A 13,839-nucleotide genomic window follows, 5' to 3' on the forward strand; every position below is an offset into this window, starting at 1 on the left:
AAGGCAAATTGCATGGTTTTTTTTTCTTTTTTTTTTATATTTTTTTTTTCATTTTTTTCATTTTTTTATTTATTTTTTTATTAGATATTTTATTTACACTTCAGATGCCATCCCCTTTCCCCATTCCCCACCCCCTTAGAAAACCCCTATCCTATGCCCCCTTTTCCTTTTTGTATTTATACATTTTTTTTTAAATAATGTTAATCATAAGCGTTATAAGTTTGGAATTGTTCAATCAGAGGTGTAACCCACTGACCAACCTAGATATAACAACTATCTTTGACTGGTGGAGATACATGAATATCTGCCTCCCTGTCTCCCCCCTCTTTCTCTCTTTCATTACCTAGCTTCTCCTATCCTTCTTCTTCTCCTCTTCTTACTCCTTTTCTTCCTCTCAGTACTCCTCCTACCTTAGCTCCTCCTACACATCACCCTTCCTGTTAAAATGAAACTTTTCTCTCAAAATACAATTAGAGCATAATTATGCCTATTTGTACCAGTGAGGTACAAGATAGTCCTAATACCCAGTCCATCCTTTTCTTGACTAACCAGCACCTCTGTCATCTATCCTAACTAAAACATTTAATTCTGAACCTGGCTTTAGGATGAATGTCAGCTGACGACCATCCACTCAAATCTTTTCTCTTACGGTAAATAGCTATAAGTTTTCAACCCCGTCAGAAATCCAGAATGACTGAGTTAACTATAATTGTGGGAAGCACAAAGCATAGCTTTTAAAACTTAGCCAATTTATAGAGACCTCTGAACACCTGAAAAGCCCCTATACTACCGAACGTTGGAGCATCAAATCTTCAGCCTTCTGGCCCAGAATCATCTGACAGACCTTGGTGTTGCAGGATTATTAAGGACTGATTACTCTGTCTAGGCAGATATAATCTGGAGAGAGGCAATTCTTGCCTAGTGGCTGTTACCACACAACTGGAGTAACTCCAAGGATGCTCAATTTCTTCTTAGAATCCACGACAGGAAGCTGTCAGGAGCAGACAGGTCTCTAATCAATATGAACATTAATATATAAATATTTGTAGCGTCAGTTCTATGGACTTCTGATGTTTTGAAAACCAACTATCCATGTAAGGTAACCTGGACTGTTGTCTGTTCACTCCTCTCAGCTATTTCTAAATAAAATATGGAAAACACCCTAACAATAAACTCAAAAATATGAATTTGCTATAGTCCCTTAACTCATAGGTTAACCGTCCCAAATCAGTTAAAAAAGTTAAAAAAGGGCTGGGTCTAGGCATTGTATTCCTAAATGTGTTATACAGGCACAATGCCCATGAGCGTATCAATATTCATCTCATTTTTATATTAATAAGAGGCTCGTACCAATGAAAACCTTAAATTTGAGATCAAAGTAAATTTTGTACCATTTAAGAAATTATAACTTCATCTTGATATTAATTATACAGATTTCTACCAATAGGTTATGGCTATGCAATAAGTCCTAGCTAATCCCCCGTTCCAACAAAACCACTACTTGTCCCTAGAAAGACAGACCATTATTAACCACATTAGTCCCCAAGCTCAGGGAATAGGGGCGCTGACTCTTCTTTAACTTCTTCAAGCTGATTAAGAGCGTTGAGATTTTAGAAGAGGGGTGGGGGGAAGAGTAAGTTGATAAGCCTCTGATGCTGTGTCTTCACTGAATCCAGATGGAATTCCAGGACATCAGAGGTTTGGGCAGGTCTGCTCAGTATGCTTGATGAGTAGATACACCAAGGCTGTGTATTCTGCAATATACAATTCTCAGAACAAGTTTTAGTATCAAGAAAATAAAAAAAAATTCCCACCCCCAAGGGGCTGACATTTTTTTTTAAAGATGTTGGTTTTGAAGACTTTTTTTTCCCCGCTTGTTAAAATTGGTTGTAGTATTTACGTTTCAGATTTTATCCCCTTAGCCTACTTCCTCCCACCACCCAGAAACCTCCTATCCCATCCCCCTCCTCATGCTTCTATGAGGCAGTGACCGCACCTACCCCCCCTCACTATCCCCTCCCCGCCCTCACATTCCCCGCCCCACTGTGTGTTCATTTTTTTTTTTTTATGGGACCAAGAAACTCCTCTCCCACCTATGTCCGACAAGGCCATCCTCCCCTACATATACCTCTGGAGTCTTGGGTCCCTCCCTATGTGTTCCCAGGCTGGTGGTTTAGACCCTGGGGGGCTCTGGTTGTTTGGTATTGTTGCTTTCCACCTGGGGTCAATAACCCTTTCTGCTCCTTCAGTCCTCTCTCTAAGTTCTCCATTGGGAAACCCCTGATCATATCAGTGGTTAATTGTGAACATTGTCCTCTGAGTGTGTTAGTCTTTGGCTGACCTCTAAGGAGACAGCTATATCATGTTCCTCATAATGATGTACTTCCAGCCATCCACAACAGTGTTTAGATTAGGTGGCTGTACATGGGGTGAATACCCAGGTGGAATGGTCTCCTGATGGCCCCTCCTTCAGTTTCTGTTCCATGTTTTGTTTCCCTATTTGCTCCCTTGAGCATTTTATTTCTCGTTCTAAGTAGAACTGAGGCATCCCTTCTTGGTCTTCCTTCTTCATGAGCTTCATGTGGTCTGTGGGTTGAGTCTTCGCTAATCCAAGCTTTTGGGCTAACATCAGTGGAGATATGTTTGTGTAACTATCTTCTTTTGGGGTTTTTGGAAGATTACTTTCTTGCTTTTTCTAGGTTGTAGTTTCCCTTCTTGTGTTAGAGTTTTCCACCAATTATTCTTTGAAGTGCTGGATTTGTGTTGAGATACTGTGTAAATTTGGATTTGTCATGGAATATTTTGGTTTCTCCATCAATAATGATTGACAGTTTTGCTGGGTATAGTAGTCTGGGCTGGCATTTGTGTTCTCTTAGGGTCTGTATGATATCGGTCCAGGATCTTCTGGCTTTTATGGTCTCTGGTGAGAAGTCTGGTGTAATTCTTATAGGTCTGCCTTTATATGTTACTTTGCCTTTTTCCCTTACTGCTTTTAGTATTTTTTCTTTGTTTTGTACATTTGATGTTTTGACTATTATATGGCGGGAAGTATTTCTTTTCTGGTCTAAACTATTTGGAGTTCTGTAAGCTTCTTGTATATTTATGGACATCTCTTTCTTTAGGTTAGGGAAGTTTTTCTCTAATTTTGTTGAGGATATTTACTGGTCCTTTTAGTTGGGAGTCTTCCCCCTCATCTATACCTATTATCCTTAGGTTTGGCCTTCTCATTGTGTCTTGGATTTCTTGTATATTTTGGGTTAGTAGCTTTTTGTATTTTGCATTTTCTTTGACAGTTGTGTCAATGTTTTCCATGGTATCTTCTGCACATGAGATTCTCTCTTCCATCTCTTGTATTCTGTTGGTGATACTTGTGTCTATGACTCCTGATCTTTTTTTTAGGTTTTCTATCTCCAGGGTATTGTCCCTTTGTGATTTCTTTATTGTTTCTACTTCCATTTTTAGATCCTGCATGGTTCTGTTTAATTCCTTTTCCCGTTTGGTTGCATTTTCTTGCAACTCCTTAAGGGATTTTTGTGTTTCCTCTTTAAGGGTTTCTATCTGTCTACCAGTGCTCTCCTTAAGTTCTTTGAGAGTGTTATTTACGTCTTTCTTAAAGCCCTCTATCATCATCATGAGAAGTGATTTTAATTCTGATTCCTGCTTTTCCGGTATGATGGGGTGTTCAGGGCTTGCTCTGATGGGGGAGCTAGGTTTTGATGATGCCATGTAACTTTGGTTTCTGTTGCTTACGTTCTTGCTCTTGCCTTTTGCCATCTGATTAACTCTAGTGATGCCTGTACTTGCTGTCTCTGACTGAAGCCTGTCTTTCTAGTTATCTAGCTTGTGTCTGATCTCCTAGGGGTCCAGATGTCTCTGTAATCTTTTCCAGCTGCACTGATTACAGTGGTACCTCTAGGATACCTCAGGATATGGTGCCTCCAAGGTAGTAGTCCAGCTAGGTGTCTGCTGTTCTGGGTGCAGTGTCTCCTCTAGAATATCTCAGGATATGTTGTCTGAAGCTCTGAGTTCATTTGTTCTTCTGTGGCTCTGGATTGAGTGGACCTTCCAGTATGTCTCAGGTGGAATCGGGGTCCACACAACAGCAGACCTGGCAGAGGTCTGATCCAGGCCTCAGATCTGAGAACTAGTTTCTAAGACACTGTCCAAGTTAGAGCGCTTGGGATCCCTGCTTCCTCTGGGTTCTTGGAGGTTGGGGGCAGAGCTGCCACCCAAGATCTGCTCAGTGCTCTGGCCCAGACCGGAAGGAACCAGTTTTCTCATTTTTTTTTTTTTTTTTTTTTACATCTAATGTTTCTAAAATATGAAACTGTCCTTTCTTGAGTAGTAACTGCTGATGTGCCTGTTTCTCCACAGAGCGATGACAGAGTTGATGTCACCTCAAGCTTTCCTATGACAGAGACAGGTAATAGAAACAAAGGTGATGTATATGATGGTTTTTTGGTGGGTGTGAGAAAAACAAAGTCTTGTTATATAGCCCAGGCTAGCCAGAACTAATGGTTGTACTGACTCATTCTCTCAGAATCCGGGATTACAGCAGGTGCCTGTCACCAGGCTCAGCACAGTTATTCTTTACCAGAATTTGTTTCTGTGGTGTGTGTGTGTGTGTGTGTGAGAGAGAGAGAGAGGGAGGGGGGAGAGGGGGGGAGAGAGGGAGATTGAGAGAGACGACAGACAGACAGACAGACAGACAGACAGACAGACAGACAGACAGAGAAACAGAGATGAAAGTCTCATGTAGCCCAGGCTGGCGTATAACTGGGAATAAAGATAAGCAGTATTCTGCAGCTCCCGGTTCTGGCTCCTGCTCCCGAGCTCTGTCTGTCTGTCCTACCGTGCCTGGTTGGTTTCAGTAGTGCTGGGGAGCAAACTGAGCAGCCCAGGACCTCACACATGCTAGCCAAGCACTCTACCAATGGTTGGAGCCACACCCTAACCCCTCTTTACCAGAACTTCTGTTTTTACTAGTTGGCCATGTGATAAGAAAGAATGAATAAGAATTAGCAAGGATATAGGTTTGCAAGAGACTAAAGTCAGTGTATTAGCTTTCAGTATGCATTTGTTGATATACTAAAAATAACAATTTTAAAGCTAAACAAGCAGCTTTACCTTTTACACGAGCTTTTATTAATGAGCAGAATCATCATCCTTCTAAACCGTTGCCATGTTTGATTTGATTTTCCATGACATTTGTCTACATCGCCTTTGATTTGCCGCTTGTCTCCTTTAACGCCCTCTTGCCTTTCCATGCTGCTGCAGTCCATCATTCCCCTGCGTATTCTCTTCCTGCTGCTGCCCAGAGAAACCAGCCCCAACGCCCTGAGAGCTTTCTTTTCCGAGCTGCTGTCAGGGCAGAAGCACATAAAGGTAAGTGCTGGCGACTTTAAAGGCATGGCAGAGTGGGGGATGGCTTTGCACAGTGACATGAACTCTACATGCTTTTCAGCTGCATACCTAGCTGTCGTCTTGGTAAAAATACTAATTCTGCAGGTGTCTGTGACCTCACGAACATTAAGTCAGGAGCATTTTGGGTTTTTGTTTAGATTAAAAACTTTCTTAGTGCTATATAAAACATTTTATAATGTTTCAACTATTCATGATGATACATACCTGTAATCCCTACATTTAGGAGGCTGAGGCAGAATTGATTTTAAGGCTAGCCCAGGCTACATTTCAAGATCCTGTCTAAAAGCCAAAATCAAAAACCAGATTAAACAAGTAAACTTGTTCTTTCAGAGAACATCCTCCCCTTGTTATGAATCCTTTCTTAGATCTTTCTGTATCAATAACATTTGTATACCTATTACCAGCAATTGTATTTTGAGAAATATGTGTGTGTTAAACAAAAGATAGGTACAAAAACATTCCCAACAACGGTTTTTATAATGTGCCAGATTTAATATTCACAAGTAGAAAGGGGATGAACAGTGGTTTATCTGTCCAGTGAATGTCATGCAAGTAGTGAGAATTTTACATGCTAAATACTGATTATCTAGAATGTACAGTACTGATACATCTATAATGTTGATCAAAAGAAGCTGCACACAAAGAATACATACAATATTGTTTAATTTATAGAAATGTCTCAAAAATGGACAAAATAAATCTCTGGTGTTTAAGGTGAAGATACTGGTACCCTTTGGGTTCAGTGGGCAGAGAATATGCAGGAGGCTTTGAGGTAAAAATTGATTTACAGCACTGAGCCATTTCATTTGTGAAATCATTTATTGGCCTGTATTTATAACTCTGTGATTTTCTGTATATGTGGCATTTGTCAATAAAATTAAACTAAATTATTAATACTGTTTTGCCATTATAATTGCGTATTTGAAATTTCCAACTGGTCCTTTAGTTACTGTCCAGCCCACTACCCCTTTCAGCTTACTCAGTAGACCTGTTTTCTTTCATATAATAATACTTTTTTTTTTTTAAGGAAACCTTCATTATTTCACTTCGTGGGTGTGGGTGTTTTGTGTGTGTGTGTGTGTGTGTCTGTGTGTGTGTCTGCCACACGCCTGAGGAGGTCAGTATAAGGCACTGGAACCCTGGAGCTGGAGTTACAGGTGTTTGTGAGCCACCTTGTTGGTCTTCTTTTTGGTTTTTTGAGACAAGGTTTCTCTGTGTATCCCTGGCTGTCCTAGAACTCAGTGTAAACCCAGCTGGCCTCCAACTCAGAGATCAGTCTGCCTCTGCCCCCTGAGTGCTGGGATTAAAGTTGCCAAACCTGGGTCTTCTGTCTATAAGATCAGCAAAAGCAGGAAATGCTGTATTGGCAAGGAAACTTGGCAGACCAGTGGATTTTTCTAGCACTGGCAGTTGACCTCTCTGTCTCATGTTTTCCAGGTCGTGCGTCCCCGCTTCTCCTGTCCTCTGCACCCGCAGCTGATACTACAGATTCCATAACGAGGCAGAGGGAAGAAGAGCAGAAATCAATAGACCAGCTACGGAAAGTGTGTGCATTGTCGCTGCGCTGCCCTTTGCAGTGCCGCTGCCGTAGCCCACACCCCTTTGTTCGCATGCCCATTTGGCCACCGTCACCATAAAGTCAGTCATGTGTACTGTGACGTCCACTGTGTGCTGCATTCTGTGACGAGTGCAAGAGAAATCTCACTACTGAGGAAACTCCTTTAAAGTTTTATTGAGAAAATTAGATGAATAATTCTAAAAGTTCACGTTCTAGCCATGCTCCTTTCCCTGTTTCTGTTTCTGCTTTTCATAGTGTTGAAGGCACTCTCAGGAGAGTGGTTATAATGTGTTCGTGCCAGGCATGGTAGTCCACGAGTGTAACCACTCAGCTACCTGAGGTTAACAGGTCACCAGTTTAAGACCAGACTGTGCTCTGTAGTGAGCGAGCCCCTTTCTTAAGAGAGAGAATTTATGCGCATGTGCACATGCTTAAGGCAGATGTACATGTTGAGGGATTGGCTACTTTATTTTGGAATTGAACAAGAATCCAGTTAGAGTTTATGTTTTTGTTTGTTAAGACAGATTCTCCCTATGTAACTCAGGCTGGCCTTGAACTCTCAGTCTCTCTCCTTGTGCCTCTCTAGTCCGGAATTACAGGCATACACCACCATACAAGGACTTAGTGGTTTCCTAAATCAATTATTATAGTAATTTATTTTGTGCTTTTGTACCATTGTAATCTGGCTGTGATGCATACATTCTGACTCTGTAACTTACTGACTTAAGTTAGGAGAAAAATAGAGACTGTAGTATCTTAAGTTCTTTTCTTTTCTGGAGTTTGTTTTTTTGTTTTGTTTTTGTTTTAAGACAAGGTCTTTATAGTCCTGGCCAGCCTAGAACTCAGTGTGCACCCCAGAGTAGCCTCAGACTTGCTGTAATTCTTCTGTTGCCCCAGCATCCTAAATGTTGAGATTAGAGACATATGTAATCCTTCTGCATCCTAAAGGCTGGGATTGCAGGCCTATGTCATCATGTCCAGCTTTTCGTCTGTATTTCTGACTATCTTTATATCCTCTGTGATAGCTACTCTTCAGTTAATACATGGGATCTCCTGTCCTTGCAGCACATTGAGTACCGGTTGAAAGTGTCTTTACCCTGTGATCTTGGAGCAGCTCTCACTGACGGGGTGGTACTTTGCCACTTGGCCAATCATGTTCGGCCTCGATCTGTCCCAAGCATTCATGTCCCATCTCCAGCTGTGGTAAGTAGTAATCCCAGGCAACATTGGCTATTATTCATCAGACACTTTTCAGCTCATTGGAGTCATTGTGCTGGAAGCTAGCAAAGCAGATACCAAGGGCCCAGTCCCCACCTTCCTATTGTCACTTTGACTAAAGAAAAAGCAGACACATGAACAATAATCTACAGCATGTGTTGAATATTATAAGACGTATATGAAGTATGCTATGAAGATACCAACAGGGGACCAGTTAACTACCTAGAGAATTCAAAGAAGCCTTCTAGAGAAAAAGTTGCACTAATTCCATTATAAAGTATGGGCAGGAATTGGCCAACTAGCAATTTAAATCAAGGAATTGTTCAGCTGTTGAGAATAGATGACACTTGGGGTGAGTGTGAGGGTGCAGATGACTGTGTAAGTCCCAGGCTATGTTTTAGAGGTTTGCATTAGTGTAAATAGCGGGCATATTTTGAAAATGCTTGTTGCTTGTTCAACAGGCACAGCAGTACAATGCACTGTCAGAACTTCACTAGGGAGGGCTGGCAGGGTAGCTCAGCCAATAAACAATCTTGTCACCAAGCCCCACAGCCTGCCTCACAGTGATGCAGTAGAGATCAGCCATGCAGAAAGGACTCTTTGTACTTCTCTGTCCATTTATGGAAAACAATTTGCTGACCTGACCCCTGGCCCAGGCTGGAGCCAGGCTTATGACGTATGTCTACAGCCTGGCTCCTCTGCTGGCAGGATCCTGCCAGATGTCTTATAGCTCACTTACTGTTAGTACCTCTGTGGGATCAGGAAATGTATCACTAAGAGGCATTCTCTTTGAAAGCCCAGTCACTTAGGAACCAGACATTTTAAATATCAGGTTTTATCCCAATGTCATGGGGTTTTTTTGTTTGTTTGTTTGTTTTGTTTTGTTTTTTTTTAAAGAAAGTTTAGATTCACCTTTACAAAACAGTGGAGTTGTGGCTTGAGAAGGGCTCAAGAGGTTAGGCATTCTGCTCCTGAAGAGGAGCCGGCTGGGTTCTAGTACCTACATGGTAGCTCACAACGATCTGTAACCAGGCGCACAAGTGGTACACAAACAAGCAAAGCAAACACATAAAATAAGATAAATAAACCTAAAAAATAAGAAAGAAAACAAAACAGTGGTATAATAAATACTAGTCAGGGTTGGAAAACAAGGGCCATAGGAAAGAAATCCATCATCATTTAAAGTAGGAAGTCAGGTGATCCTGCTAGGAGTGGTAGGAACAGTTTTCTGTTGTGGAACTACCAAGTTTTTCTTCTTTGCTTCCAAGTGGGGGGATTAAGCTATGCTGGGATAGCTCCTCAGCCTTACTGACTTGGGGAGTACACTCCCTCTTAGAAGTGGGACCAGGCCTGTGGACACTGTTGCTCTTTCTGTCTAGGATTTTTATTTTAATTATGCATATGTGTACATGTGAATATGGATCCATACATACGAGTTCTGTGAGTCTAGAAGAGGGTGTCAGGTCCCCTGGAGCTGGTGGTTGTGAGCTGTGTGATTGCTGGGACTGAACTGTGGTCCTCTGCAAGAGCAGCCTCCACTCTTCTCCTCTGAACCATCTTTGCAGCCATTAATAGCAGTCTCAAAATGAGGTCACTCTACTATACATGCTTATTAAGGCTTTAGGAATGATTTAAAAAGGTTTCCTCATATTTTAAGAAAAAGGTTTCTAGAGTGTGTGTATGCATGCGCGCACACACACATGCACCTAAATGATTTTATGTGCATCACAGGAGCCCAGGGAAGCCAAAAGAGAGCATTGGATTCCATGAAACTGAAGTTAGAGGTGGCTGTGAGCCAGCTTATGGGTCATTCCAGCCCTCTACTTCTAAATACAATTTTTAATGAAAGCAAGTTTTAAAAATAAAATTTTTGAGCCAAGTGAGGTGGTACAGTGTTGCAGGGGGTATTTGGTCACACTGTGAACCCCAAGATTGTGTTATTTACTGAAAAACTGTTTCTTGTTGTGGTGTGCCCCAACCTTAGTATACATCTTTAATCCTAGTTTGTAAAAGGAAGCACCCTTGATTGAGGATGATGTCTAATTGAGTGGAAGATAAAGTAATGAATCAGAGAAAGATTTGACAGAATTGGATATGCCTAACACTTAGAGTGAAAACAGAAGCTGCCTAACACAGAACAGCGCAGAGAGAAAGAGAAAAAAAGGAGGAGACAGTTTTATGAAACAGTTGTAGAGAGAAGTTGCAGAGAGAGACCAAGCTAGACACAGGTGAAGATAGAAAGAATCAAATGGGGCCAGGCGGTGGTGGCGCATGCCTTTAATCCCAGCACTTGGGAGGCAGAGGCAGGCGGATTTCTGAATTCGAGGCCAGCCTGGTCTACAGAGTGAGTTCCAGGACAGTCAGGACTACACAGAGAAACCCTGTCTCGAAAAACCAAAAAAGAAGGAGAAGGAAGAAGGAAGAAAGAAGAACCACCACCAAATGGGAAGAGGCCAGAAGATTAGAACAGATTGCCTGAGTTACTTTGAAGCCAAGCAGAACAGTTTAGGAACTGCTGAGAGAAGCCAGAAGAGCTGAGTTGAACCAGCCAGCCAGAATCAGAAAGAACTAGGAATAGGTGAGCTTATTCAGCAGCAAGTCTCAGAGGCTGAAAACATTCTAGGCTTTGATTAGATTGTATGGAGGCTGGAAGCTTCCAGGACTAGGCCTAGGTTAGCAGAGCAGAAGAATGAAAGATGTTTTTGCAGTACACACCTTTAATTCTAGCACTTGGGAGTCAAAGGCAGGTAGATCTCTGTGAGTTTAAGACTAGCTGGGTGAGCTTGGGCCAGCCAAGACTGCATAGCGAGACCTGGTCTCAAAAACAAACACAAATATAAAGTGTTGGGATCATTAAAAGGTGCAACAGGTAGAGCTTGCAACACGAGGTTGATCCCTGGAACCCACACAAAAGGGGAAGGAATGAACAAACCCCACTGAGTACCGCAGCACACATACCCTCACACCATGTGAATACACACAATAGTGATAAATAAAACATATATTAAAAAGCTTTAAGCTGGGCATGCGTGGTCACACCTGTAATCCAAGCACTTTGAAGTTTGGAGTTTGAAGCAGGGAGGTCAGGAGCTCAAGGGCATCCTGGAATGGGGGTGGGGGGTGGGGTTTAAAGTCAGCCTGTGCTACGTGACACCCTGCCTTAAAAATAATAGTTTTCAATGTCTGAAAAAAAAAGTTTGAGTCATTTTAAATATTCAGTTATTTATCTCTTGTTCTTTTCAACTTCAGTGTAGACTCTATATTATAGAAATAAAAGAGACTAGACTTTTCTGCCAGAAATCGTATGTCATTCCATTTGAAGTTCTGGGAAAGCTTTTGGAGCTAGTGGATTTCTGTAAGCTTTGCTACTTAAGATGAAACCGGGTCCACGGTCTGAAGTGAGTGATGGGAGCCTGTGGCGTTTGTCCTGCTGATGAATGAACCTTCTATTGGATGTTTCCAGAAGACGTTGGAAGCATGGGGTTTGTGGCTTCTTGGACAACAGGGGTTCCATACACTACCTAAACTTGTGTCTGACAATTCTGAAGAATGGATACACAGTTTGTATCAGCATCTAACAGAGGGTTGCACCCCAGTTGTGAAAGCCTGTCCTCCATTCCTAGAATGCAGTAAATGCTGAGGAAGATAGGGAACTAGGGAGACAGTCTCTCCTCTTCCCTCATCCGTTAGAAATGTGTCCTGTGGGGAAGATCTTCGGAAATCTCCCGTTCTACCCCACACTTGTTTTAAGTTGCTGCTACTGGTCCTCATGTGATAGCAGTGTGTACTGAGAGTGTCCTTTCTCTCTCTCCTCCCTCCCTCCCCCCCAGTCTCCTGTCCTCAGTCTTCATTTTCATATGAACCATAGTAAATTGCATTTGAACTAGCTTTTAACTAACTTTATCCTTTAACCCTTGCTTTTATGTAGAAACAGGGATTTGTCTTCCTATAGCCTAGTTTTGTCAGTCAGCCCCTCATAAATATCAATATTTCAAAAACAGGTTTCCCTCTTTTGTAAAACAAAGTACTCATGGCTGCTTCTCCTGCTCAGTCTTCTCTCCTAAACTGAGACCAGGCCCTGACCAATCTTGCCCACTCGACTGGAAGTGTGTGTGTGATACTTGTGTCTCCAGCCTTGTGAGGCAGAAAGAGAAATTGGCATGTGGAGAGACGGATGGATATGCCAGAGTGAAGCAGTTTGTCCTGTCAGATTTGGGAGGGTTTTTTGTTGGATTGAGTGTTGTTGTTGTTTTGTCATTTTTTAATTTTGTTTTGTTTGAAACAAACAGGGTCTTATTGTATAGTTCTGGTAGACCTAGAACTATTAGACCAGTATGGCTACAAACTCACAGAAATGCACCTGCCTTCATCTCTTAAGTGCTGGAATTAAAGTGCTGCTATACCCAGCTAGTTTTTGTCTCCTTTAGCCTAGGCTGGCCTTGAGCTCTGTCTCCCTGCCTGTGCCCCCTTCTGGGGTTCCTGACATACCTGACCACACTGGCTCTGCGGCTATTTATTTGGGCCCCTTTGCCCAGTAGCTCCTCCCAGCAGCTTTCTCCTTTGCCTCTCAGTCCAGCTTACCTTTCTCTGGAGCTAAAGAGGCCACGGCATCCTGTATCTATGCACACCTCTTGGCATAATCAGGAGCAGCCTTAGAGCTCATTGTGAAGAAGCAGGTAGAGAATCCCAGGCTGTTCTGTACCATCTGTCAGGAGATCATGACTGTACAGTTCATGTTTCCTCTTTCCCTGCCTTTTCACTTCAGTTAAGAATCTGGCATTGACAACAACTGTGCCCAATTGTTATTCTGTCAAACTTGACACAAGGCTTTGTCACCTGGGAAGAGGAACCTCAATTGAGAAAACACCTCTACCAGATTGGCCTGTAGAGAAGTCTGTGCTCCATTTTCTTTATTAATGACTGATACAAGGGCCCAGCCTACTGAGGACAGTGGTGGTCCTGGCTTTTATTTAACAAAAAAAAAAAAAAAAAAAAAAAGCAAGCTGAGCAAGCCATGGATGGAGAGCAAGCCAGTGTAAAGCTAATTCTTCTGCAGTCTCTACTTCAGTCCTGATGTCAGTTCCTGCCCTCCGTGAGTTCTCCTGCCTGGCTTCCCTGATGATAGATCCCAAAGTGTAAATTGAAGTAAACTCTTTCCTCTCCAGGATGCTTTTGATCATGGTGTCTGTGGCAGCAGGAGAAAGCCGCCCAGGGCAGGTACCCTCCTGTACACTGAGGTACACTGAGTTCCTGCTGCTTTTTGAAGGTCCTTTGCAGGTTGTTCCATCTGAACTGGGCAGTGATAAGTGTTCGCTCCCTTCCCTCTTGCTGGCTGCCTTTTCACTGTGTGTGACGAAGCTGATCTTTGCCCTGCCTGCCTTTGCCTGGTCACGACTCCAGCACCCTCTTTCCTTGCTTTTGTTTCTTCTAATGACAAGGAATTATGTCTCATGTTTGCAGAAACCTCAGACTTTACACATGAAGTCTTTTGTTTTCTAGAGATGGTACAAGTGTCCATGCACTTAACTAATTTAAAAAATCTGTAGGTCACAGCCCCTACAAACCTCTGGCTTCCACACCTGATAACTTGAGCATCATTTTTGAACTTGAAATTCCTATTTTTTTTTACATTCTATTTC

At 42.3% G+C, this 13,839-nt stretch overlaps 1 protein-coding gene across 14 annotated transcripts in view; it reads left to right on the plus strand.

Annotated features, from left to right (window-relative positions):
- The window catches only part of Lrch3 (leucine rich repeats and calponin homology domain containing 3), a 107,231-nt gene that overhangs the window by 82,564 nt on the left and 10,828 nt on the right, over nucleotides 1-13,839 (plus strand). For 8 of the 14 annotated variants that reach the window (XR_013113561.1, XR_013113563.1, XR_013113566.1 and 5 more), the window contains 4 exons: nucleotides 4,375-4,423; nucleotides 5,278-5,385; nucleotides 6,862-6,968; nucleotides 8,048-8,185. Coding sequence is in view for 7 of the 14 variants with exons in the window: in XM_076942827.1 (XP_076798942.1) it covers nucleotides 4,375-4,423; nucleotides 5,278-5,385; nucleotides 6,862-6,968; nucleotides 8,048-8,185 (402 nt within the window). In the remaining 7 variants the exon portion in view is untranslated. The remainder of the gene's footprint in view (nucleotides 1-4,374; nucleotides 4,424-5,277; nucleotides 5,386-6,861; nucleotides 6,969-8,047; nucleotides 8,186-13,839) is intronic. The other 6 variants (XR_013113564.1, XR_013113567.1, XR_013113565.1 and 3 more) reach the window with 1 other exon arrangement.

This window comes from Arvicanthis niloticus, chromosome 12 (assembly GCF_011762505.2).
Source record: "Arvicanthis niloticus isolate mArvNil1 chromosome 12, mArvNil1.pat.X, whole genome shotgun sequence".
Classification (NCBI taxonomy): domain Eukaryota; kingdom Metazoa; phylum Chordata; class Mammalia; order Rodentia; family Muridae; genus Arvicanthis; species Arvicanthis niloticus.